This window comes from Lichenostomus cassidix, chromosome 1Aa (genome assembly GCF_008360975.1).
Source record: "Lichenostomus cassidix isolate B80296 chromosome 1Aa, HeHo_3.0, whole genome shotgun sequence".
In the NCBI taxonomy this organism is placed as follows: Eukaryota; Metazoa; Chordata; class Aves; order Passeriformes; family Meliphagidae; genus Lichenostomus; species Lichenostomus cassidix.
Genome location: NC_139480.1, coordinates 6,630,361 through 6,658,206, shown reverse-complemented (window position 1 = coordinate 6,658,206; position 27,846 = coordinate 6,630,361). Strand labels below are relative to the sequence as shown.

The 27,846-nt window shown below is 42.8% G+C and overlaps 1 protein-coding gene across 7 annotated transcripts in view; it reads left to right on the top strand.

The window, feature by feature from the left end:
* FRMD4A (FERM domain containing 4A) overlaps positions 1-27,846 on the top strand; it is a 355,196-nt gene that overhangs the window by 284,749 nt on the left and 42,601 nt on the right. For all 7 annotated transcript variants that reach the window (XM_085083045.1, XM_085083053.1, XM_085083062.1 and 4 more), the window contains 5 exons: positions 783-805; positions 8,192-8,275; positions 14,960-15,025; positions 15,239-15,296; positions 17,084-17,170. In XM_085083045.1, the coding sequence (XP_084939171.1) occupies positions 783-805; positions 8,192-8,275; positions 14,960-15,025; positions 15,239-15,296; positions 17,084-17,170 (318 nt within the window). The remainder of the gene's footprint in view (positions 1-782; positions 806-8,191; positions 8,276-14,959; positions 15,026-15,238; positions 15,297-17,083; positions 17,171-27,846) is intronic.

Here is a 27,846-nt window from a genome sequence, read left to right as displayed (position 1 = left end):
GGAAACTCCCTCATTGCACAAATTATATTCTTGCACTGTTCTTTCTGTGTAGCTGGTGGCAAATGAGGTGCTTTAGCATGAATCATATGAAAGGCATATTGTCTGTGGAAAATGGAAAATGCAAAATGTGTGCTAAATCTATTGCAGAGGGCACTCACCAGATTTTGAGGGTCCTCCAGGTATACAGTAAGACTAATCTAACTGCTGTAATGGAACATTATCAAACCCTTTAACATCAGGCTGTGATGGTAATAAGTAGAAGTATCTAGATGTACAAGTAAGGGAGCTAAATACTCCCCCAAACACCCAGCAAGGAGTTAGAGAAAACTGTCTTGCATCCCCTTTAAAGCTGACAGTGAGCAAGCTTTTTGAAAGTCTATGTACTAGAAAATAGACAGAATACTTGTGAAAAAGTCAGGGGAGCTGCAGTCTCAGAGGCTGCAAAGCCACTGAGATTTCAGAGATTTTCTAGTAATGTAGCTTCCACATTGACCCAGAATTTCTTATTTACAGGCATTGTTTCCTGTAGCATCTTAGATATCCACAGCAGAATGAGGAATCATCTGGCCCTCTATTGGATCTTTTGTTTGTTAGTCTGCCCAACACACTGTATCATGGCACTTGACATTAGATACCGGTTCCAAAAAATACATGAGGAATCAATTACAACAGGAAATTGCTGCTAAATTAATTTTGCAAATGGAAAATCTTGAACAGGCTTTTCTTCTCCTTTTTTTCTATCTTTAATTACATATTTTTAATTTTTCTTTCTTGTTTTACAGGAGGCAAAGGGAGATTTTTCAAGGTAGGTGAACTTAAAGTTTTTGTCATTGTGTGCTGTGAGAATAAAACTGGTAAAATTCCTGTGTGAGACATGCAACTCAGTTGTAGCTGTGTAGCAACAGGATTGCCTGTGTTAGCAATGCAATTATGTGTGCATGGCTAACATAGACATTGTGTTTCCTGACATCGTTTCTTCACCAAACACAGCCTTTGACCAGAGCATGCCTTGCAAACAGCATTGTTTGTGATTTTGTTGTTGACAAATCTCATTATGTGGTCATGAAGTTCAGGAAATAGACTAGTCTTCGGAAGGAAATTGCTAAGGAAATTACTCTAAAATCACTATTACATCACAGATCCTGCCAGGAGCAACATTAAAATTCCATCGCTAATTGATATTTCAGTTTGAATTTGGACAGTTCTCAAAATCACAGATTCAATAATTGGTTTTGTTGAACTTCCGCTATCCCTTGAGCCTTCAGACATACTGTAAGAAATTCAAAGAGGTGACTGTACTTGGTGTTTCAGAAGACTGTTAATGAAATGCTCGAGAACTTTCCTAGAAGTTGACACTGTCTGTGATTTACACATTAGTAGCAACCAAAGGTCAGATGGTAGTTTGATGTCTCATGTGAGAAACATGAAAGTCCTTAGTGTGAAGCTCATGAGCACTGACTATGCTAAAAATTTCATATCCTCTGTATATTACTTTTGCTGACCTTCTGGTGGACTGGAACTTTTAGCCAGCTAAGATTGTGACAACTCAGTGAAAAGGAACTGCATTGTAGATATCGCCTGCCCATTGTGGAATCTCAGATGACATAAGGTAGCCCTTGCTAAAAGGAAGTTTAAGCTCTGCCTTATCATTTCTCAAAACCTTAATCAACTTGCAAAATCATGACATGCATCTGACCACAGAAACAAAAGCCCAGTCTTTCTTCATTTTTTACTTCTGCCCGATTTGGAATAACTTGGCTATCAGCACTGTTTATTTAGGGGGTACTGGAGTACATGTGGCTCTGACTTTTCAGTCTGGTTTTCAATGCACTGCCAAGTGCTCAGTCTGGAAGAGTTGGGCCAAGCAAAGCTTTGCCATTCCAACCTGTGATAAACCAGTGGTTTTGCTAAGAAGAGCAGTATTTGTTTCCCAGAGTGTCTTGGATATGATGAAAATACACTTAGAAAGTGTACTTTTAGGCTATGAAACGGAACAGAAAGGAATCAGATAGCTCAGAGTAGTAGAACTGAAAGCATTTTATCTTCAAGTATTCATTTGCAGACCAGCAATGGAAACAGCTGGTGAAAAGTATCCCTGCTAAAAGTTGTGTGATGTCCTCTGTAAAAGGAATGGTTGAGCTTATCACAGCATGTTTCTCTAGACACGGAGAAATTAGGATTCTTCTCTGTGGGCACAGAGGATACCTCAAGCCATGGTGTTAACTGCTGCCACCACATCAGTGTGGCTATCATCACCAGGCCCATTAAAACAGCTCTGAGTTCTTTTCACCTGTGGATCACAGTGGTTTGAAGTGGAAGGGGGAATTCCTTACATCCAAGTCAGGCAGAGAAGGGGTGTCATAATAACAACTTGAGGGCACTGCTAGGGATCTTAATTATAAATGGACTTCAATGACAAAGCAATCTGCCATACTAGGGGAGTTTGAAGCCTATTCTTGGGGGAAGATAGAAGAGTGCTACCCTGATCCTCTGTGGTCTAGAAGATATGGCATCTCCAGGGATGTCAGTCCAGCATCTCCCATCTAATGTGCACTGACACGGGTTTATGTGCTGGATGAGATCCAGGTGCTACTGAAATCAACATGAGGTTGTTGTGGTCAAGATTTTTGCCTGCTGAGATTTGTGGTTATCATATCAGCAGTGTAAAATCTGGCAGGCAAATTAAGCCTTGGGCCAGCCAGAGGAACTGCAGATGAAGGCAAATATTCTGACTTCTCTTAGGGATAAAGTTGGCTTCAGTGCCTGAAGTGAGTTGATGTTGAAATACTGTTTAAAGTAGATGTGGCTACTCTTTGAAACAGAGAAGCTTTGCAGTTGTGATTGTCTTGCTGCTGAGATTTAAAAATTATATGTTGTGCATGACAGCATGTGTTGTGTGAAGGCTGAACTCTTGAACTCCTGCTTTGTTTTTGAAGAAATAATTTAATTCTAAAGGGTTGCATGCTTGGAATGCAGTCTGCAGCTTTCCCACACCTGTCCTGTCTACTGCCACCATCAGATTTATAGCCCGTGAGAGTACAAGTTTCTCTCTGGCCCCAGTCCAGAAAAGTGCATAAGCAGTGGCTCATTTGTAGTGATGGGAGAATTGCTGTTGCCCATGGGAGCTTTCCTGTGAGTCACTGCTGATCACCTCAAGTGTTGGGATAGTCAAAGCCAAACTGTCACAGCTCCAGCTGCGTGTTGGTACCTGCCTGTGGTGGCCAGAGTGTGATTACCTCCAAACCCCACTGCAGCCAGGTGGAGGATCTGCAGCTGGTTCAGGACTCCTCAATGCAGTTGCAAGTCTGCTATTTGGGCCTCGTGGGAACTCAAAAAAAAAAAAAAAAAGAGAAAAAGAAAAGAAAATCAATCTTGCAAACCCTAAGAGTCAGCTTTCTGTCTCTGTGAACTGATACATCCTCAGTGACAGCAGCTCCCACTGCTGCTTTTGAGGAAATCATCCCCTACTTCAGAATAATCACTATGGTCAGAGTACTCCTCTTTCCCCAAAAGCAGCTCATGTGTCATTTCAAACACAATCCTTTGGTAGGGCATTATCATCCATGAATCTGTTATCACTGATTCTTGCCACCTTGGGCATCATAGTGACTACCAGGTTTTGCTAGCCTGGGACACAGTCTGAGTCACCCTCACCTGTCTTGGAGTAAAATGCCACAATAGCACCTATAGTGAGCAAATCTTTCAAGCCCTTTTCCATTTCTAATGTGTGTTTCATTTCAAAAACAAGCTCATCAGAAACCCTGAGTTCCTGAACCTGTTTTGATCTGTGTGTGGCCTCATCCATCTCTTAGTTGATAAAGATTCAGGCAGAATGAGGTTTAAAATAAAAAAGCTGTTCTTCTTAAGAAGCTCCTAGTCCTCTGCACTAAAGAAGAGCCATTTTCATGTTACTGAAGAGAATGCCCAAATGCTTCAGTTGAGAAGACTTAAATAGGTTTACATTTAGTCTGGGATACACCATTGAATTTCGGACAATCAAGTATTCCTGTTCAGCTGATTTTCAGGCTGAACCAGACACTTAAGATTGGATCTGTTCTTTTCAATATTAGTTGCAAACATTTTGACTTCAAAGGCACAGAATCGCATGTATAAAGCTCCTAAACTAGTACCCTGCAGACAGATCTAAAGGTTATTAGCTCAAGCTAATCTTGTTTCTAGTTGGGAGCTGAGTCACGCTTGGTTGGCAGAGCATGGACAGGACAAATTTCAATTCCTTAGATGACCCCAAATCCTACAGGTGTGACTCTCTTTAGGCCTACATGAAGGAATTACCAAGGCTGCCATGGCTAACTGGGGGGGAATACAGCATATTGTTAAAATAATTGAGGTTTTTTTTTCCTCTGACTTAATACTTCCAGGTTTAGCATCCAGTCCCAAAATCTCTGGGAAACTCACACCAGCTTTGTTTTTAAATGTTCATAATCCAGTGCTTCAGCCTTAAACAGTTTGTATGTCAAAGCAGCAAGAAATAACATATACTGATCATTTGTCCCTCAGTTTGGGGACAGGAAAGAAAAACCTCTGAGTAAAACAAAATTCTGAACCGCTGCAGCTAGTTCCTCATTGCTAGATTTCTTCCAGTTAAACAATATGAGACATTTCCAGTGAACTTCAAGTATCTCCCAGCAATATATGAAAGAATAAAAAGGGAGGAAAGCTAAGGGGCAGTTTCCTGTTAGGCGGAATTTCACAATAATTTCGACATTCGGGCAGATGGTAATCTAACATAGTTTCAGGCTTACTTTTCTTTCTGTGTAACCAAGTGACATTTAACCAATTAGAATGTATTAAAGAGTTACAAAACCTGGGTTGCATTCTTGCAGCCTAATGGTGAAGGTCCTAAGTGCTGTATTTCAGAAAGTACCGTCAAATCTGAGAATCTGCATTTGCTCTTGCATTCTACAGAATGAATTACCATGCTGAGAAGAGTTGGCAATTTTAACCTGCAGTTTTGTTTTGTTACTGATCATTGTCATTACACATGTTGGAAAATGTATGGATTTCCTAAGACAACTGCATATGTAATCTTGCTCAAAGTTATTGTGGCCAGTTGCAAAAACTTGTTTTTCACAAAATGTTTGTGAAGTGGCTAGGTAGGCCTTTTGCCCCCATGTGTAGATAAAGATATTGAGAGGTGGTGATTAATTTATTTGAACAAGATTCATTAAACAGGCAGTACCAGAAAAAACCAAAGAAAATGGAGTTCTATTTACTAGGTCCATTTTTAGTCAACCTTACTTCTGACTTTCTAATCAGCTTTCAGGAATCCATGCAGATGGCTTTCCCAGTTCAGTTTTCATATTGTTATTCAGTCCTTTAAATATTACCATTTCCACCATTGGAACAAGGGGAATAAAGTGGTCTAGGGGACACAGAGAAATTGTGTTTGGAGCTTTTCCCTAAATATTAATAAATCTGTTTCATAAGCACCCTTCTGTATATATCAACCCTGGAGGCTGGACACTTCCGAATATAAAATAAATGCGGCACAAGTGACCGGATTAAACAAACACTTTCTAAATACAGTAATAAAATAAACACACTGAGATATTTCACTAGAAAGAGCATGAAAGGCAGTAAGTACAAAACCACTTGTGATCCTGCTGGAAACCTTTTAAAAATTGAGGGGTTCTGTGTTTTAAAAGGAACCAAGAGGAAAGTGACCTCATGGCCACTAGTTCATATGCAACCTGAGTAATTTTTTTTTCATTTTTAACATCTTTTTGGGAGTCTAAATTAATTTGTCTTGAGATAGGTCTTGCCAGAAGGCTTAGTGAATATACGGACCACAGAATGAAATACCCTTTTCTTCCTGGAAGTGATTACCTGACATACATTTGGCGCTTTGAGGCTGTGAGGCACTACCCTTATGATATTTTCTAGGTGCTGAGCATAATTGTTAATCCCACCCAACATCACTAAGAATGTCTTTTTCTCTGATTCTTAAAAGACCTTATCACAGTGCAGGCCAGCTTTGAGCCTCACTGACTGAAAAAGCAGAGCTGACTTTAGCTCTTTCTTTTATGGGACCCATTACTGACTCAGAGTTTTTCCCAGGCTCTAAGGGATTGTTAGTCACCACTAATCTTGCCCTATTTGATAGATTTCTGGGCTCAGAAAGTCCCTGCTTGGAACTTACTCTGTGCTTTCCCAGAAAAGTTTTGGAAATCTCTCAACTTCCTTCTATGAGCAGCCAGCCTCAAAGAAATCTTCACTTGAGGGCAGTTACTGCTGCTTGTGCTCCAATTGTCCCAAGTTCTGTTCTTTTTTCCCAGTTTCTTTCAAAATGTCAAAAACCTCAGTGAGAGCTGAGTATGCATGTGCTGTGGAGGAGACAGCTCTGGGCAGATCCAGTAAACTCTAAAAAGCAACAACTTGTTTTCTAGGCTGTCAGTCACAGAACAGAGCATCCAGATCAACAGATAACAAGGAGTAGAGCAGCTTCGTGTTCAGACTTGTGCAGATATTTACTTGCCATGGAAGAATAAATCTGAATAGTTTTTGAGCATTTGCACTTAGAAAAGAGCTCTCTGATGGCTGAATGACCATGGGATTTGGGCAGGAGTGGGTGTTCAAACACTGTTTGTCAAGAGCCTTTTGGCTTGGCATAGGAGGTGTTACAGAGTGGTTTTCCATGGGGTTGGTATGGCAGCAGTTGCCTCAGTTCTTGTAAGTGCTATTCAGCACATCTTCATTCTGCAAAATTTGAGCCTAATTGACACTTGGGCATCTCTCATAGATTTGTCCTGACTAGAAGTTTGGTCCTGGTTTAAAACTACTTAATTGATTGTCAAGGAACTACCATAACAATAAGTAATAAATGTCTGTAGACATGCCCGAAATGCCTGCTGCAGGATTTATGTCAGTGGTTTACCCTATGGCTCAACCTAGCAATTAACCTGCAGACTCCAATTAAGACAAACCCACGTAGGTCTTGGGCAGAGCCTGTTGCTGGGATGTGCAAATGGAGAAATGCTGTGGGAAGATTTTTACAGCTGAAGCTGTATCACCTCTCTGCAAGCCACCATACAGACTGTCCCAGAGACAAGAATGAAACCCAGGGTGATCTGGGATGTCCAAGAGCTCCTTGAGTCTTTAGCAGATGTTAAGATCTCAGGCCTGCAGTTGGAGAGGTCAAGACTACCTGTCTGCCTGTCTACCAGCCCCACTGGAGAAGCCAGTGAGCTGGGAAATCTAGGGCTCTGAAAGAGATGTTTCTCTGCAGCTCCAGGACAGCCACAACTTTTGGGCAGGATAAAGGGAAGGGTACAGGAAGGCAGAAAAACTTGCTGGTAAGAAGTAAGCCAATAAACATGAATTCTTTGGCACTCCTCCGTGTCCTGTCTGGCCCTCTTGGCTGTGTATTTCTACAATTTTAAAAGTTAATAGCAGCACTGCCTTCCTTCCCAAGTCTTTGAGGCTTTTTTTTTTTTTATTTTTATGTGCACACAATTCCATGTGTGTTTAAAAGTGGGAAGGGAGGCATTTGGGGTTTGTAAGAGAAAATCCCACGGTTTCATTTCATCCGTGAGAATCTGCCTCCCATTTCATGAGTTCTCCCTGCTCTCTGCTCTGCAGTGGTGCTGCTCCAACTGGGCATTGTGGCCACTGGAGGTTGCAGGGAGAATAATGTCCATGAGATGGTTGTGTATGAGGGTTTTGTATAGCAGGACACAAATTCAAGCTGGAGTCTTATCAGTGAAGATGTGCAAAGGACAGGTCACTGGGCAAGAGGTTAAGAGCAACCTGTGGTGCTAAGAAAGCAAATAATTATTTTTTGCAGCAGTTTGTAAGGCTTTAAATAAAAGTGTGTAATTGCAGCTGAAAACATCATTTTCTCTTCTCTTCCCCTTGTTTCTTTTGTGTATATGATCATGTCCATGGCACCCTGTTCAGTGACATGTGACATGGTGGCTTTTGTGTCCAGTCACTGGTAGGAAGTGCTTCAGCATTACCATCTGGGACAGCTTCTCTCCAATTTTGATAATAGAGGGAAAAGTTAACTGGGCTGCCATAAAACAAATAAAGAGAGGAGAAAAAGGAAACCCCAGTGCCTTTTGTTAAGAAGGAACAGATGTAGAGCTGTAGCAGCCTGCCAGCTAGGTCAAGTCATATCAAATATTGTGGTTGTTTTCTTGTAGCCTGATCCTCCTTTTGAACTCTCTTTCAGCAATGAAGTTGTAAGGAATGAATTAAAGAAGCTGCCAGCCCTTCCAACACCAGCGCTGAAGGAGCATCCTTCCCTCGCTTACTGGTAATGTATCACTCTCTGCAGTCTTGTGCCAGACCTGGCTCTGGCAATAAGGTCTGAGAGTAGAACTTAGATGCAGGGATTCCTGCCTTCTGGGTCTGCCACTGGCTCATTGCATGAGTTGACACAAGCAGAGCTACCACCCTGGGCCTCAGTTTCCCCATCTGCCAAATGTGTGGCCAGAAATCCACTCTAAGTGTGCAAATGTCCTGATAAAATCAAGAGGCCTAACGTGCCATTTACTTTCCCAGCACTTTGCATCTGTGAAAGAGTTTTCCCAACTGGAAATGTCAATGTTTTGCATTGCCCTGTGTTGAGTGATTCAGTTTCATCTTGCAAGTCCTCTCCGTATGGCACAGCTGAACTCATCTCCTTTTGTATGAACTTGGTGACGTTTGGAGGTGGATGCTTGTTTGCTCTGTCTTTCTTGTGCTGAAAAATAAACCCAGGGTAGGAGCAGGATCGCAGTTAGATTTTAAATGCCACACACATAGATTCTTTGTGCCACCCTGCATATCCCTTTTATCTGTGCAAATAGGAAGGAATTTGGGGAAAGACTGTTCATTAAAGGGGAGATACTTTCACTTGATTTTCTGCTTGTTGCTCTTTCATGTTTGTCTTTAAAGCATTAGGCTGTAACCCTGGGGGTTGCATTGAACTTCTTTATCTGCTACTCTTTTAATTTCTGCGTCTTGGTAATCTGAGGATGGCAGGGGGAAACAAATCAGTTTAGTTTACACATTATGATTTCAGTTTTTCCCTTTGCCAAGAAGGTCTTCCACTTCTCCTAGCACAGCTACAATGCTGGAATTAACTGTACCTCATGTCAAGCCATAGGCAAGCTCATCATGAGGTCTCCTAATCACTTGCTGAGAACTTCAGAAGAGATTTGGAGTCCCCATCTGAAGTAAGGATCACTGACACAAAAACTGTGGATCATCACAATCTCCTGGTGTTTCTCTCTAAGAACCAAATCAAATCTGCATGAAAAATGATAAATGTAGGCTGCCATTTCATTGAATATGAATGGTCTTTCTCTTAGGAGTATCTCTTCTCCCAAAAACTACTCCACACACTCAAAAGCAGTACATTTGCAGGTGGCTTGGCTGACTGACAGACTGGGGGCTCAAGCTAAAAGCCATCACAAGAGGAACAGTAAGAACAAGTAGGCATTAACAGGGAACACGAATCTGACCCTTCAGCAACAGCATGGCCTGAGGTCTTGTTAAAGTGCCATACAGCAAGAAGAGCCATGTAAAATCCTCGTGCTCAGAATATGAGTATTTGCATTTATACACAAGGTACAGCACTTGCAGCTGTACTTAATTTTGTGGGGGCTCTCATGTGACTGAGAACAGGTCACAGGTTGGGAAGGTGGTGTTGCCAATGGGGTAATAAAATCACAGGCTACAGTCCTGTGACTCCCTTGTGATTCCATGTCAGTAACCAGGTCTCAGAGACCTCTTTAACATTAGTAGTTCATTATTTTTTTATGATGGCTTTTTTCTAAACACCCTCTGAAACACTTAATGCTCTCAGGAAGTAGCTGTTGATGAAACAGACAAAAGGCCTCAAAACCTCAGTGACCTAAGGGAGCAGATTTTTAAAACTGTGTTCTCTGACACTTCTGCATCTCATGGAGATTGTATACTGGATGCAGATTTCGTCCTATCCTTTTCTGTGAGCAGTTTTGTGCTGCAGCTCTTCGGCATTAGCACAAGCGGTGACAAGTGAATCTCCAGCTCTGGAAAAAAATTATTAAAACATTAAAGGTGGGATGGTTAATGGCTCTAGTTAGTTTAAAACAGACAAACAGAAGAACTTTGTACCATATTTTTATCAGCTGAAATGGACTAAGAGATAATAAAATGGATAATCAAGTAAATATGGTGATACCCACAGCAAAATGCTATGATAGATCTGCCTTAAATAATATAACATTTCCATCACACAACATGAAAAAGCATCAGCTGTTATGCCTACAAAATGTCATAAGACCAGTGGGGTGAGTCCTGGATTCTTTGATCAGCTCAGTTTGTGCCTCTGATTCCATATTCCTGGAATCTCCTGGTTCCTTACCCTTGTTGTAGGCCCTTCCCTTCACTGTATTCTTTTCCAGCTTTCTCCAGGTTCACAATAAACAGTTGCACATCTTGTTCTCGGGTGTCTTTTGGCATCAGTGATTACTGGTGAAGAAAGAAGGGGCTTTTTGGTGGGTTGGTTTGTGTTTCTTTTTCTTTAAAATGAAAGCTGAGCTTCTGGTCCTCCCACACAGTCCAGGATTTGGGGCCCTGAGTTTTGATTTCTCTTGCCCATGCATGAAAACAGACACTAAACTAATCACAGAGACTGGAGAGAGCCTTTAGAAATGTGTTAACTCACAGTGCTCCTTTCCAGCCACTGTCATTGCATTTTATTTCAACTCAGATTCTCCCCAACAAGCCAGCCCAGTACTGGGCTTGTCAGTAATAAGGCCAAGAGGAGATGCAACAGCACAAAAGTGGATGCTAGAATGGGATTTTCAACAGATCACTGGGAAGATAGACTTCTCCCAGGTTCCCACAGACTTTGAATGCAAGCTTGTTTTCAGCAACCCAAACCATCAACCCAAACCAAACCAATGTTGCCAGAAAATCCACCTCTGAAAATATCAGCCTAAAATCACTATTTAGTGATTTTCTCTGGTTCAACACAGACGTGAGGCCCTGGTCCTGCTCTTGGTTCCTTGGCCTAAGAGGTTCTGGTGGTTTCAATGGGGCAGCATATGACTGCAAATAAAGACATCATTAGTTCAAGAATATAATCAAAATGGATAAATCAGGTTAGAAACAGAACAACACTAAGGAACAGCAGTGAGTGGACAGCTATTTAAAACAGCTCAGTGTGATGGGAAGAGAGGGAGGGAACAACTAACTTTGAAAATCTGGATCTGATGATGAGAAGCTCAAGGCCTGCATTTGCTTGCAAGTTGTCTGCTGTCCAGTTTTGTAAGCTGCTGGGACAGGAGGGATTTCTTTTTAGTTCTAAAGATCTTTATCAGAGTGGTCTGCTGCAGGATATCATCCATGTATTAATTTCTGCAGCTTTGGGGGGAAATGTTTTATGAGCTGGCAAACAGACTGCATTGCTTCGGCAGCCTCAGTGTCTCTGTCTCCACATTAGTTTAGCATCTTCTGCCAGCCCTGCTCTGTGAATGAGTTTCTGTGTCACCAACACAGCAGTAAGGCAGAGCAGGGGGAGAGGAGATGTCAGCTGGTGGTCCCAGCAGTGTCCCAGCACTCTCCCAGCTGTCAATAGCAGCATGGCAGCTGCCTTGAGATGAACAGCTGAAATTATAGGGGAGTATGTTTATAGCCTCTGCTAATGCTCCCTCTGACCCATGAATGATTTTGCTTGTTTTCCCTGGCACGTGCTGGGCTTAACCCTCCAGCCCAGGGCTGGAGGCAGAAAGCAACCTCTGTGCTGGATGATCCTTCTTGTGCAGGGCAGTGGGAAGGAAAAGGAAGTTCAGAGAACTGTTAGAGGAGGGACTATCCCACAGATTGTTCTGACCATGAATGTTTTTCCAGTGTGGACCTCATTATCTGGGCTAGGTGCCCTCAGCTCCCTTTGCTGTCAGTGGAGAGAAGCAACAGTAACCTCCTCCTAGGGAACCCATCCAAAATAGATGGGATGAATCGTGCCCTGGAGTACGTGTTTCTTTCCCCAGTAACAAGCCCAGTGCTGCAGAAGGGTGAAAGACCACAGATCCTACTCTTAAATATGGCTTGATTGATAATTCAGGCTTTATATTTTTTGTCCAAAAGAAAGAAGAAACAAAGATGATACTTACCTGGCACTTAACATCTGTAGAGCACAAAACATTTTACACAGGAGGATCATTGGTATCCTAACAGAGCAATGGAGGTATAGCATTGCCTGCGTTTTTTTAGGAGAACTGGGTAAAGCCTGGATTATCTTACATTTCTAGCATGGGTTAAAAACATAACTATTCCTCCTGCTGTTCTGGAAGGCTCCCTGACATCTGATCTGTCCATTTGAAGGAAATGCGCCATTGATTGGCTTCCCTACCCAAGGAGTATGAGGAGTATGATCTGGGAACATATCAATTATTTTATAGTAATAATTTATAAGAAAGCAGAGCACATCCGGAATCACATTAAATAATCGACATGTCCAGGTACATCTATCCTTTCCTTGAATGGCAGCAATATGAGAGCTTGATCTGTGCAATAAATTGCACAGAGTGGAAAATAAAGCTAGGAGTGTTTTCCATTGGAGAAACTCCATTATTTTCTGAGAAGTCACTCCTGGTTTGTTCCTGTCTGAGACAGAGGAATTGCATGCACATGTAATCATGGTTTTAAGAGGCAATTTCAAAGGGCTGTAAGCCCTCTCTCTCTATCTTTTTTATTAAGAATGATGTTTTTTGGAGATCTTCCAATACTGAACACTCATGTAATTCAGTTATTGCTCCAAAACTAATCCTGTTCATGATAATCATGGCAGGAGACCTGGGCTCTGCCTTCATGTGCACACCCATAACATCTGTGGTACTTGCTTGGATCAGTGTGCTGAATATGGTTTCATAGCTGTAGAATTTACAGCTTACAGATCATTTTCTAAGCACTAAAATAATTCGGAGGGATTTGACAGGAGAGCTGGACTATTCCTTTACCCATATAATTTTTCACTGGCTCAGTCAGTACCCTGTTCCTGCTGTGGCCTGCTGGTGGGACATCACCTTGCCCCAAAAAGGATTCTTTTATTTCTGCAGGATGAGTGAGGGAAGCCACTTGGTGAGTGAGTAAGGAATACAGTTACTCTCAGATAAATGACAGGCTTGTGTGGAAAAAGCTGGCCCTGCTGGCAATCTGACAGACTGTCTCTGAATTGCTCTGTGCAGCCCACATTGGCATTTCTGGTTCTCTCCTTTTCTCTCTGCATTATTAGGGCTGCACGATCCTCAGTTTCCCTGTGCCTCTTCTTTCTAAAAGATGTTTTGGCTCTGGAGATTCTGGCTCTCTTTCTAAAAGAGTTTCTGTCCTCTCTGGCACAGGGATACAAATGGAGAAGGCAGCAATGAGAAGATGCCATCATGTTAAGCCGGACTAGTGCAATGCTTTGCAGTTCTCCACAAAAGCCCCCGTGGGCATCTCTGAGCAGTCGTGGTGAGGTCATCTACCACATCATCCCACACTGCTGTGCTCCTTCACGCTGTCTAGCAATACAAATGGCTTCAGTTCTGCCTGGGAAAGGATTACCACATAGTGGACAACCAGAAGGGGGTCCTGCTGGATCCAGGAAGTGCAGGGAGAGAGGAATGCCAGTTCACACTGCCCTAAACCACATGCAGCATGATGGCATGGGATAGACAGGCAGCACTGCTGGAAGCTTACGCAAGGCCAAGTGGGGAGGGCAGTAAGGTGGCATCGAGGTAGTTTACATTTCCTTTCTGTTAGTCTGACAAGTTCTGTACAATATCTCCAGGGGACTCAGCAGATTCCCTGTCCTTGGTATTACAAAATAAAGAGAAGAAATTGAGTTTAAACCTGAGGACTTAAGTATTCTGTCATTACATGCCAGTGTAACAGAGCAGGTCCTGTGTGCATTACGTTGGATCCTTGGCTTATACTTTGCCATGCTGCAACCTTGCTAGCACAGCTGATTGTATGCATCAAATAGCTCTGCTCCCCATTCAATGGAGAAGAATGAATGAAATTCTTTAGAAGTGAACTTACAGATGTCTCTCAGTCTGTCATTTGGGTCATGCTGATCTCTCTTGGATGCTCCATCTCCACTGTATACTGGCACACACTCAGAATTTTCTCTGACACAGAGGCCCACTGGTGTGGAACAGCCTCCATGGTTCACCTTGGAACACATCATGATGTGGTTCATGTCTTCCTAAGACATAGAATGATCTCAGTCTCCAAAGAGCTGTTGGGAATGGGCCTTGGCTGGCACCAAATCCCAGTGCATAGCCTGGAGTTGCCTGGGGGAATGCAAGATAGTCCAACTGAAAAGTAAGCAAAGGCACGAGTGCTTTAAGAGTAAAGAAACCCGAGTTTGAGTGCCCTGGAAATATCCCCTGTGACTGTTTAACCTGCTGATACTGTTGTCTCTCTGTACCCTAGGAATTCAGCTCCCTGCTGAGAGAGATTGCTCCACGGTACTTCCACTAGTGCACCTGCAGTTATGCAGTTGCAGTGAGGGGAAATCTGTCAGTCTTAGGGCTATGACTGGCCACCAATTTTTGACAGTTTTGCCCATCTTTCAGAGGACAGGATGGGTTTGAAAAGAAGTTAACACCAGTTTGGGCAAAGCAGATCTTGAGCAGCTCCAACACAAATCTGTTTGCCCACAGTGTGATATCATGGACATCATTTGTAGATAAAGAAAGGAATGCAGAGAGAGAAAAGTCTGTACAAGTAGGTACCATGTTTGTGAGGAAGAAGGGTTCTTCCAGAAAACCAACTCTTAGGAAACCATTTCTACTCTCAGTCTGTGACTCCCCCTTTGTTTACCCTGGTCTGCACCAAATCCCCTCATCTAATGGTTTTGCTTGGCACCTTTTGATTCTGTCAGTCAGCAGCTGTGTTAACAGAGGTACCTCTTCAGCTTTTGACAAAATTCTTAGTCATGATAATGCCATTAAATAAAATATGTAATCTTTTTTCTTTCCAGTGAGGATCGAGTCATTGAACATTACAAGAAACTAAATGGTCAGACAAGAGGTCAAGCAATTGTGAAGTAAGTGAAATAAGAGTGATTTCTTTGTGACCTTTGTTTTATTGGGAAATATTTATACAGGACTGTAAATACAATATGTAACTATGTTTCCCATGTCATGCAATGCTTCATTTTTAAGTATTTACTGGCATAATTATTTATTTGTTAAAGTTTCTTTTCAGATCATCCTCTCAGCTTCTCATATGTATTATTCTCTTCTGTGTTGTTTTGCAGTTACATGAGCATTGTAGAATCCCTCCCAACATATGGAGTGCATTATTACGCAGTAAAGGTACGTGCTACAAAAAGGGTCCTTCAATGAATTAAACTCTTGTTGGAGAGGGAGGGAGAGAGGACAAGCAGCCATCCTGCTCTCAGAATACAAAACACTGCTACTAAAGTCTCGTTTCACTTCCTGAGGTAGGATAAACTTACTTCAACTGTGTGTGCATGTTTAGTAAATACAGTTCCAAAGAGGAAAATCCTGTTATTGGAGATAACTCTTGCAGTCCTATTGTGCTGTAGTGTTCAGCTCATGGTCAGCAGCATGGCAATGCCAGTGAACAACCACCAAAGGGACAAGCCAGACACATCTCTGGCAGACACCCATTTTTGTAGCTCCAGGAGTCAGACCTTTCCCAGATGGCAGATCCATGAACACCTATCTAGGGCCAGCCCTGACCTGCATACTGCAGCTCCCCTCACATGGGATAGTAGATGGATACAGAGATTGTACATCTTTTTAATGCCAGAACAGTCCTGTACTCTAGAGATAGATAACACATTCTCATCCCCAAACAGCTCTCCACTTTTGTGTGGACTTCATGCAGGTATTCATGAAATCCTTCATTTCTTTTGTCTAATGATTTATTGCCAAAATTTCTAGCCTTATATTGTTATTATTAATTCCTTGCCTGACCAACTGTGTAGGTTTGTTATTTTTTTTAAGTAGAGAAATCAATAAACATATACAGAAAGCTAGATCCACATTCCCCAGAGCATATTCCCTCATTTATCACCCCTGAAGTTTTGATGTGTTTCATCATTATCTCTGTGCACAGATCATACGGTTTTTCATACATCTGTAATGTCTTGCACACATGGCGTACCATAAAAACACAAATATCTGACTGTACCTGTCTCAGGAGATGTGTTTCTAGTCTATTCCTGATAATAGGATGTAATAATAAGGTTATTATTATTTTGCAAAAAGCATTAGCCTCATCTTTTCTCGGAGGACAGGATCTCTCCAGCACCCTTTGCATCCAGATCTCTTGGACTACTCTAGGTCAAGAAAAATGTAGTGGATTGGGCTGGATGTTCAATCCTGCAAACACTTGAGAGCTATTCCAGTGAGCTCCCCATGGTCAATAAGCAGCAGTGAGCAGCAATGAGGCAGCAAATATTGCACATAATAGGGTTTGCATCTGCCTGATGTGGGGGGTTTTGGTTTTGCTGTGTTTTACCCTGCCATTCTCTATCACATTAACAGAACAGATGTAATTTCATTGAGGACTTCAGCTCAGTAAATTGCAGAGACTGGGATCAGATATCAGCCATTACTCCATAAGGCCATTTTATTGCACACTCAGACACAAAGCAGTTGGGTCCAAGCCTGTCAGACCTTATCACTTGGTAGCTCTCAGATCCCATTACTACTGCATTTTCAAGACTAATGCTAAAATCCCTCCACATAATTCAAGTCAGCTGGGTGATTTGCTTTCCTTCCTCTCCAATCTCTGAGTGTTCAGACTGAATAATTTAAAGGGAAGAGAAAGAGGATGCACCACTGCACAAGGGACCCATGTCAACCCTCCTCACCTCCCTTGACAGCATTTTGAGTAACTTGGTCACATGGGATGTATTTTAAATTGTTCTATATGTCGTGACCAAAAGTGAAACAGATCTCTTCTAAATACTATGGAGCTTTGTGACTTGCAGGAACTCAGCAGGGGGAAATTTAACAACACCCATTCAAAGATAGTTCTTAGAAACAAATCTTCATCTTGAACAGCAACACAGGAATCTCCAGCATTTCCCCATCCTATTCAGTATTACTCCCTCTGTTTTCTCTTTCAGGACAAGCAGGGAATTCCGTGGTGGTTAGGACTTAGCTACAAGGGGATTTTTCAGTATGACTACCATGACAAAGTGAAACCAAGAAAGGTAAGTGTTTACTTTTCTATCAAGGTCTGAGCTTGCCATGCATGTTATGGCTTGAGTCAAGGGTGTGATGTACACCAGATGCTGGCATTGATTCATGTGATTTTTGAAGGATGTTCGTTTTCCCCCAAACTCGTCTGAATGTCTGTAAAGAATTAATGGACAAAAGTAGCTCGTAATTTATTAAAAGTTGTGGGTGTTGGAGGAAATAAGCATCAGTTAATGTTGCAATTTACCTTTGTTTTTTGTGTGGTTCATAAGACATAGATGGAAACTCAAGGACTGATCCTCTCAGGTGTTGGAGACCCTCCATCCACTGGCTCTGGTGGCTTGGGGGCGCTCAGCCAACCCTATTGTCAAGCCCTAAATGATCTGAGAGAGAAAGAGGAGACAGGAAAGCTGCTTCCATTTATTACAAAACGAAAATTGCATTATTTTCTCAGGACCAGCATTACATTTGACAAGCAACAATTTTCCTAACTGAAGAGTTAATGTCAAGCTAGCATGGAAAGATGACTTTCAACACATACCTAAAAAAAAAGGCATGGAAAGTTTTGATTCTCTGAGCTCGACCTATGAGGCAGACCTGTGTGTTCTGATTTTCCCACCTAGGGTGCCATCTAATGTAAAAAGGCTCATCCCTGAGCAAATGCCCTGCAGGTGGGCATGCACAGTCTGTTAGCAATGGTGTTTGTTGCACTGCAAACCTCTGGAGACATCAGGAGGCAAGGCTTCAGGCTTGCTTGAAGGCTGCACAACTGGATGATTCAGAGCAACTAGGCAGCTCTTCTGTGCATGCAAAAGCTTCCACAGTGAATTAATGTACTGTATTTCTCTTTGCGTTGTCTCTGTGTCAATTCTTCTTTAAACTGCCCTGGTCACATTCAAGTTGGCCACTGCCCGGTGCTCACAGAGAGCATCTTCTGTTAAAATAAACTAGAATCAAGGTTTTGGTAGAAAACTGAAGTACTAAGGAGGCAGCAAGAGACAATAGGTGCATCAATTAACCTTGTATTGACTTAAGGCTATTAATGGGACTTTTTATTCATTGAAGGAAAGGACGAGGAGAGTAATGAGGTCTTCACAAAGACTAAAAAACACATCTAAAAGACACATGTATTTGGGATCAATCATTACCTGCAGGGCAAGCCATACTCACACATTATAGTTGAAAACATGCCTAGGCTAGGTGTTTGTACCCACATGTCTCCATTAGTGCCAACCCCCTAGGGAAGACGTGTACTTAAAAGATGCCTTCAGAAGTCAGTCTTAGGAATACAAACATTTCTTTGGAAGACATTAGTGCCCTGCCGTGACAGGACTCAGCCTTTCACAATCTATAGCAATTATTGTCAGCCCTCTTGGGATGAGAGGGTTGGCGGAAGGCATCAGAAGGAAAGAGAAGAGAGATTAGGTGCTCTGACTGCGTGAGAGGAGACACATTTCCACCAGAAGAGTCAAGCCTCCTTTCTCAGCTTCTTTTCTTTCTCTTCTCAGCTGTTCAGGGTGATCTAGTCTGTAGCATTGGTTTTGGAGCTTTATAAAATCTTGGGCAGCCTCTCTGTGTCCCTACTAACCTAACGCTAGCACTCACACTGCACATCAAATCAGGGGCTTTAGACACCTCTGATCCCTTTTCTGCCAGTGTAACCCTAAAAAAATAGCGTGCTGGTTTTCTCTTTATTGGGAATTAGGTGCTTTTGGTCTCAGCAAATCATGTATAAAATCCAGCAGACCCAAAACACTGCTGCTGCCTTTTGTATAAACCACTGAGAACAGTGGCAGAAGTGGTCATATATCTGTGAAGGAATGTTGCATGGGAAAGGAGAGCAGGAATTTCTGGGCTAGAATCTGTCCATTGCCACAGTCCAGAGACCATGGCAGTGAAAAGACAGCCTAGATGAGCATTTCTCTGCTACATGATGCTTGCAAACCCCATCTGTTGGCAGAGCTATTCCAAAATGAACAGCTTAAATCATGGATGGGACTTGGACAGAGTGGCTGAGGCTTTGTTATTTCTCCGTAGAGTGATTTTACCTTCTGTGGAGCAAGTAAAAAGACTTCTTACCCTTCACAGGTGGTAAAACCCCTCTGGCGAGAGCAGATCAACTGCCTCAGTGAGGCACAGTGTTTAATCCTCTGCTAATTAGATTGTAAAATTGCACTTGATAACCCTGGTATCTGGGAGCAGCCTGCCACAGTATCTGATTCATTTCACTGCACCAGCATGGGCTGGTTCAAGTCTTTGCTGTGCAAACGGGAGGGGTAAACCTTACTGAACTTTCTGCAAGGTAAAATTAGCGGGGGGAGGGGGAAAGGCATTATGGCTTTTCTGATCTTTAATATTTTGTTCCTGCACGCTGCTGATGCCAGAAACAAATTGAAAAAGTACAGTGGAAGAATAAGTCCCTTGGAAAAAACACAAGCAGAAAATTGTGGCAAGAAACCAGCTGAAATCAAGACATTTATATTAAATGCATATAAAAACCTTGTTTGTCTTATGAAGGAGATCGTAATGTTTTCCTATATGTCATCCTAGATAGATTTCCATGCTTTTTGTGTTTGCGAGTAGAACTGTAACCCACTCTAGGCAGCTGAACCTATCTCGGGTGATCCCATTAGCAGTCACTCAAACTACAGTTCTATGAAATTGCTGGAGTAAATCAGCCATGTGTCTCTAGAAAACTAACCAGGTTTGTCAGCAAATTAGATGAGACTAGAGAGGGGAATTGAGACTGACGCAGGGCCAGAACCTCATCCTGCTTGCACTATTCTCACTCAGACATCAAGTTCTCCAGCATTACTGGGGATGCAGCTGAGATGGGTGTCTGGAACCTAGTCCTGGGTGGTTCAGATGGGAATGCAGGGCTATTAAACTGGAATGCAGTTGTACCTAGACTGCAGAAACTAATGTGTCTCTGCTTCTATTTTTATGTTCCATCCTGCCTATGCTTGAATTCTGTGGAATCCCTGAATCTACCCAAAACCACCACTTTGAGGTTCATCCTTTTTCTTCTGTCTGTTGAGGGCTAGCTCAGAGTCTCAGCAAGCTCTGCCAAAGGCTTCCTCTTGCATGTTGCCTGTTCTAGTGCAAATTTGGTTCATATTAGTTATAATCTGCTAGTTGTTCATTCTTGGTTATTAAATAATTGCAAACGTTTGGGTATGCTTCACAAAATCCAATGCTCTAGCTGAACAAGAAGAAGGGAGTATCAAGTGTGGAAAGATGGCTGCTGTCCTGACAATCATATAGTGAGGAATTTTAGAAGCTGGGCTTGGAGAACCAGTGTCGTTTGCGTAGAAGCAGCTCGCCACTTCCAGGGTGGACAGAATCCATTTCCCTCCATGTTAAACTTAGCCTCTACAAACCCTTTCTTGTGAAAAGAGCAAACCCATCATTTTCAGAAAAGGGTCATTAGAGTGTTTTTTGCTTGAATTGCAGAGCAATTGGAAAGAAAGCACAAGGCACTGCAGCCGCGCTGTGTAAGCATTTGTCTGTGAGTGGTGTGTATCCATTTTAACCAGCACACAGGGATGTGACTTCACTCCATCCCCAGAGACCTGTACACCAAGAGATGCAGCATAGCCTGGAGCTGTGAGATCTGCACACCCAAGTAGTAGCACTAGGCATATCTCTGTTGTTCTAGTGAGATATTCCCACTGATTTAAGACCCAAAGGCATTTTTTAGTGCACACAGCTTAACAGTTAGTAAACAATTAACTCCAAGCTGTAGAGTGAATGATTAACAAAGTCAGCGAAAGGACTTCCATATGGCAGATAAACAGACAGAGAAAATGCTTAACTTATCACCAAAAATAAAATTACCTTAAAGGAGAGTCTGGTAATGTTTAGTTGCTTTGTAAGAAATATGTGTACATAGTGTTATCTCATTTTCTTCTATAGAAAGTGGCAGTGAAATCTAAAGTGAGTCTTTTTTCTCAGACTCATAAACATTAGTACTGCTCACATTATCTGGTTACTGAAAAGAACTCAAAGGGAATAAAGGCTTTTAGAAATAAGATAAAATGTGAGGCATCACAAACCTCAGCCATGAACATAACTTCGCAAAAAATTTCCTTGTGACAGCCACCAGTTTCTGCCATTTCTTCTCAGCATTACCCTTTGAGATTAAATGACGCGTGCTGTGAAAATGCTCTGTTCCTTGCCATAAAGTCTCTGCAACAGTCTGTGGATTCTCATGACAAAGAATTTAATCTGTAGTTTGTAGTGTCGTCATGAATCCAAAGCAAAGGCAACAGGTTGACTTCCCATTTAAATATGCAAAAACAAGAGGTGAGTTGGATCCATCCTACCAAGCAATGCAGAGCACAGTTCAAGTCAGTAGTTTTAAGTGCCTGATCAGAGAAAAATCACCTGCTTGTTGAAAGCATGAGCAAAGTATTCAGCACATTAACTGTGTCCAGAAAGTGAAAGATTGCTGTCTGGTGCCACTCGGCCTTTTCCAAACAACAAGAGATAGAGTGAACTTTCCCAATTCCAGAGGCAAAATGAGATATTTACACAGGGGGAGCAATAGCCTAATTAAGAGCTGCTTTATTGCAGAACAAATAGATCCTTTCTGCTTTAGGGCATAATGAAGCATTGTTAAAGTCAGTAATTGCATTGATGGAGTGGTTAAACTTGTGCTTCCTGTGGTGAAGGAATGACAGACCAGTAACTTAAAAAAACATAAAGTAAGGATTGATGTGAAATGTACAGAAATTTGTGAATGATGGGGAGGAGAAAGCTGACAAATTGCTCTCTGTCCTAACTGATCATAGAACACTGGGATAGTCAAAAAGGCAAAAGAAACGTGAAATTCAAATTAGTCACAAGGAGCCCAATTCACTTGCACAGCTCCTTGCCACATGAGAGGCCATGAGTTTGGAAGGATTGAAGATAGGACTACAAGTGTGACCTTCCAACCAGGGTTTTAACATTGATTTGGTTATTTTCAAAGAGGATTTTGGGAGGGGTTATAAATCCTCATGTTCAAGGAGGGTGTTAGATTTGACACCAAGTTGGTTTCTGTTGTCAGAGGTATGGAGCATGTGTCCCACTCCTCTCACTGGCATGCTGCTGATCCACAGAGTGTATTCAGAAGGGGGTGGATTTTCTCTAGGTCATCCAAAATCAAGTGAGGTCAGAAAATGTATTGGACTCATGTTTCATTGGACTCCTCATTATTTCCTAGGACTTTGGAAACACCTTTGCATTGCAGACAGGGATAAAAGATTTCAGATTTACAAATGATAAAAAAAGGAGCAGAAACCATTTCCAGGAAATACTGGTTTAAAAGCTAGTGGAGTCTCAGTGGCATTGCTGTAATAAATTATTCACTGTGATTAGCAGGCTGTTAAGGACTACCTGCTGACTCCTTCTGCTCTGCACTGTTATTTCTCTTCCCGTTCCTGATCCTTTGTGCTTCTTGGATTATGGACTTGGCTGTAAACTGAACCAGTCTTCAGGTCACAGTGGGTTCAATTCATTTTATGGTGCAGTAATTCAGTCTTGGTTTAGTATTTGGAAATACGGAGTACGGGAGGAGGGAGACATATACAGAGCAAGGTTCCTTACCATGCTGTTTCTTCTCATAGAGAGAGGCTGCTCTCCCAATTTCCTTGCCTATCAAAATGTAAGACCCAGACCTGTGACTGCTGAAGAGCAGACACAGTTTAAAACCTTCATCTGCTGAAATGTCTTATTAGACATTAGACAAGAGACCATGTTCTCACCAGCATGTTCTCTGCTGCTGTTTGCCCTCAGTTTGGGGTTTCTACCATCCAGCACCAGGCACTTCCCCTTTCAGCACCCACTGCTCCATGCCTTACCACTGTGCCAAAAAGCTGCCAAACACACTGGGAGCTGAATAAATGACATCAAATGCACTGGGCTGGAAAGCAGAATTTTGTCCCTGACACTGAGAACTTCCACAGGATTTGGCTGGACATGCCACTGGGCTGTGATTCAGTGAACATTTCTTTTGGCAGCAGTATCAGCTGAAGTGGCCTTCAGCACCCTCCTCCCCCATTGCAATCCTGCCATCACTGCTCACTTCCTCCCCTGAGCCCCTTCCTCCTCAGCCATCCTGGTATAATTTTGTGTGGTTGGGAAGGAAACTGCTCCAGAGAAGGGGTCAGACTGGCTCAGTGCAACCCAGCCATAAAAAGTGGTCACTCTTAACCTTGATCAGTTCCCAATCCCATTCACCACCTGACCTACAATCAGTATCCTACAGCAAAGCTGTAGGAGCTGGATATGGATATGGATACAGGCTACATAAATCACTGCAGCCAGAGAAAGAAACGGCCATTAACCTACACAGTAACTTTGTGGAGCAAGACAAGAGCTTCATAGCTCAGAACAAGTTGGAAGGAGTTCAGCTGCATGGAATTTGTCGTGGTTGAACCAGGATGAATTAACAGTGAGGTATAAGGTCATCATCACCATTTTTTCTTCCTCATAAAAGCTGGTAAAAATTTGCTTCAGTCTGTCTCCCAAACAGGGCTGATTTCAGACAGGTGAGGAGATTGTCTAGGTAAAACAACTTTTTTAAATCATACAGTAGTCATGCTCAGTTTCCATTATGTGAGTAAATAAGTAGTTTATCAATTACAATGCTTGTAAACATTAATACATAGTCAAAGGCACTGCTGTGTTATAAGGAAAAGAGCACTGTTCTGGTGGTTTAGTGTGCTGTGGTGATACCATTAGACATGTAGTTCCCAGGGTTTTCTGTGAGAAACTACATTCAGAAAGGCTAGACCATGACGTCCCATCCCATGATCCAGCCAAGTCAAGCTAATGTCTACCATTAAATATAGGAGTAGTCCCAACAAAATAAAACTCCCTTCTCTAAGTGCTTTGTCATATTCAGGTCTTAAAGAATAATTCTCTATAAAAGAAGCAGCCAAATCTTAAATGATTCTGCAGCACGCAGCAGGAACTTCAACAAGATGCAGAGACAAATCACTCCAACAGCACAAAGTGAAACAAATTGGACCTCAGAGCCCTGGAGTTAGGGTGGAGATCTGGAGCGAGATTGAAACCTCCTTGAGCACTTATTCTTGGCTCTGAAGTGGTAGCAGGCTCCTCCACACCCCACCCTGCTCAGATGCTGTCTCTTGTCTCACCAGGGCTGCTCTGAAGGCCTGGGCACTTTTATTACCAAATGAAGCCAGGCAGGGATCCAGTTACTCGGTGGCTGTGGGCATGAGGCACCTTTAGTGAGTGGCCTGGACAGGAGGCTCAGAAGCTTCACTGCAGCCATCACCACAAGAGTGGGATTGCTGCTGCCGTGGCACTCCCTATGCATACACCCAGCATCATGGGATTATTTTCAGTCACACAGACCAATTCACAATGTGCATTGCCACAGCAGCGTGGGATGGCAATGGTGATTCCTGTATTTTGGTTCCAAGACAGAGGTACTTTAGCCAAGCCACTAGAGGAGACATAAGGATCCTTAGGAGAGAAAGTAGCAGTAATGGTTTGTGGGCAGCATAAGTCCTTCTAGGGTGCCACAGCTGATTCACAGGCTGCAGACTGGGCATCCTTTATCTAATACATACTATATTGTGTCAGAAAGGAGAGCTCTTCAATGCAGAAACATCCAGTCACTCTGATGTGCTTGCAGAGAATAAAAGGGAGAAAAATTAACTTAAACCAATCAGGAAAAAAGGGTTCTTTGTAGACCTGTTGATTTAGATACACACAGCATGGTGACAGCAATGCAAAATCTAACAGCAGCTACCAGATATATATGTGCAGTGAAAGTGGATTTAGTTGTATATAAAGGCAAAGTCTGATCTCCTAGTCTGTGTACAGTTACAGACACAAATATCAAGTTGCATTATGTAGACAAATAATGCTTTGTCCAAATAGCAGCTCTTCCCTCTGTGATCTGAAGCTCTGCTGTCTCTCTGAGCCAATAAACCACTTTGAAATTTAATAGGGAATTGTGTTTCCATAATGGAAATGAATGCAGAGTGGTTATTAGATAGACCTAGATGCAATTTGTGTTTGGTCAAGCCAGAAATGTTTGCTGGGGTGGTGTAGTCCCACAAGAACAGCACGCAGCAAAAGGGATCTCAAATTGGACCCGAAATTGTTTGTCTGTTTGGCAAAAAAAGAGGCCTGAAGCCTGAGGCGAAGAAGTAATTAGATAGTGAGCTGGGATTGCTGACAGACCACTGAAAGTCCCACTTAGCCAAGCCATTCTCTCATTCCATGAGGGAAGAGAGGACGGCAAGCCTCTGGGAAGATCATTGGTGGGGTTTTTCCCACATCAAATCACACAGGAAATCTTCCTCTTTTTTGTTTTGAGAAGTGAAAGAAAAAAAATACCCCAAACTAATAAAAATAAAGGAATGAATGGAAGTGTGGCAGGATGGAGGACCAAGTTGCAGTGCAGCAGCATCCCCATCTCATGACCCAGCGGCACCCTCAGCAATGGGTCACACTAATTCACAGGTGACAGCCCACGGAAACCTCTTGGTAAATCTGCCCCTGAAACAAGAGCCCATTTGTTTGAGCTAAGATGGTGCTGTTCTGCCTGGACCAAATCCTTCCTCCTTCACTCTAACTAGTTTGACAGAGGTATGATTGATGTGAGCAGGGTTGGCTTGAGGCAGAACACAAATCCATGCCCGGAAACCATGGCCCCACTGAAATCACTGGGACAAAACTGCCATTGACTTGGCTGGAGCTGTGATTTCCATGAGTTTATGGCCAAAAAGGGATCGCTCACAACCTCCACCCTGACCTCCTGCATAACTCAGCTCCTAGAATTCTGCTTGCTGGTTTGTTCAGTGAAGGGAATTGCATTTCCAGGGAGGAATGTTTTTTGTTATGTTTGTTTTGTCTTTAAACTGCAGGACAAAAGACTTGGGAGTTTGTAACTGCACTCATGCAAGCTGTGTGAAAATACTGTCATTGTTTTAGTTCCATTGTTTAATACCAGTTTTAGTATTGGGAAGTCATCCCATGCTGGCTCTTGCCCATAGCGTAGGCGAGGGAAGGGGTTGCATTGGGGCTGCTAGAAATGTGCTACATTATTTGTCTGCCTTTCCTAGAAGCTATTCAGAGCATCCAGTCCGGGTGGTAGTCCCTGCATTTGGAGGGATGATTGTTCTTTCTGCATAGTGTGATTTAACAAGGCATTAATCATCTAGGAAGTGGCAAGACTTGAAGGACTGGGAGACGCCATATAGGTCAGCCAGTCCAACAGCAATTACAGTTGGTCATTTATTAGATGTTTAAAATCAAAGAAAAATATGGGTCAAAAAGGCCTCTGGAGGTCTTTAGTCCAACCTCCTGCTAAAAGTTGGGCCAACCTCAGAGTCTGATCAGGTTATTCATGGCCCTAGTGTTTGATCACCTACACTGATAATTTTGGTTTGGGTTTTTTTTTTTAATATATCTACTAATAATTTCCCTTGCTGCAACCCTGCAGCCTGTATCTATTGTCTCACACTTTCACAGGGCACAGACTGAGCAAAGTCTGTCTCCATCTTCTTTGTAAATCGCCTGTGGGTCATCAAACAGAGCTAACAGCAGGTAGATCTCTAGATTTCTGCAGATGGTTTGATTCTGAGCAGCCACCAAGCATGATATCTGGAACCCTTCAGAGTGTGTGCATTCAGCCTGTGCCACATCTCAGGTGATTCAGCACACAGAAAAGGGAAAGAAAATGAGACTCCTGGGCATTTATATTGAATTCTTAGGAGACCAAATGCAAAATGGTTCACACTGTGTCCTCACAGTGTGCCCAGCCATGGGTCACATTCCCCGGTTCAGTGCTGAGTCTGGCTCCCTGGGCACAGCAGGCAGAAAACAGTACCAGAGACCCCGTAACCCCAACTGCAGGATTTGGAATTATTCCAGAAGGTACTATTTGGGCATGTTTCTCTAGGTACCATAGTGCAGACAGCACTGTGCACCAGCTTTCAGTGCTGGCCCTTCAGGAACCCCCTCTGTCCTGTGCCTGAGCTGAAGGGCAGCACAGTAGCAAGCAACAGCCTCATTACTGGCAGGGCTTCCCAAATGTATGTCATGGTCCTTCCACTGGATACTCAGGCAAGGCTCCTTGAGCACAAAGTAACAGAGCACAGTCCAGTGCATAGCACTAACTCAGGTCCCCACAACTCTGCAGAGTCCAGGTCACCCAGGCCATGAGTGACCAAGCCAGAAGCAATCCCTGATACTTCATTCACTAAACACATTCCCTTCTTTATCAGGAACCTCCAGCATTTTTCAAATACTCTGATGCTGACCCTACCTCCTGCTATGTGCAAACTCCACAGCATCAGCCTCATGGTCAATAAAAATGGTAAAAAATCCTTCAGACTCACATGGCTGAAATGGATGCAGATCTCTGGGCCTCCTCTCCTCCAGGCTCAGCTTAATTAAGGAGCAGCCAGCAAACCACAAGTGTGCTCACGAAAGAAGCTTGCATCTGAAGGGCTTTGACTGCAGCTCTTTGTAACTAGTCACAAACATCTGGTGCTGGCAAGCTTGCCTGCCTCTTGGAAGGGGTTTCCAATGAGAAAATTCCTATATCTTGCACCTGAATTCTCTGCAGCACACCATGCAGCACTCAGATCTCTCTCCTACCTCCTTTTCTAAGCTGCCAGCTTTGTAGAAGCCATTTCTGGCACTGGTTTCCCCATCACGGCCT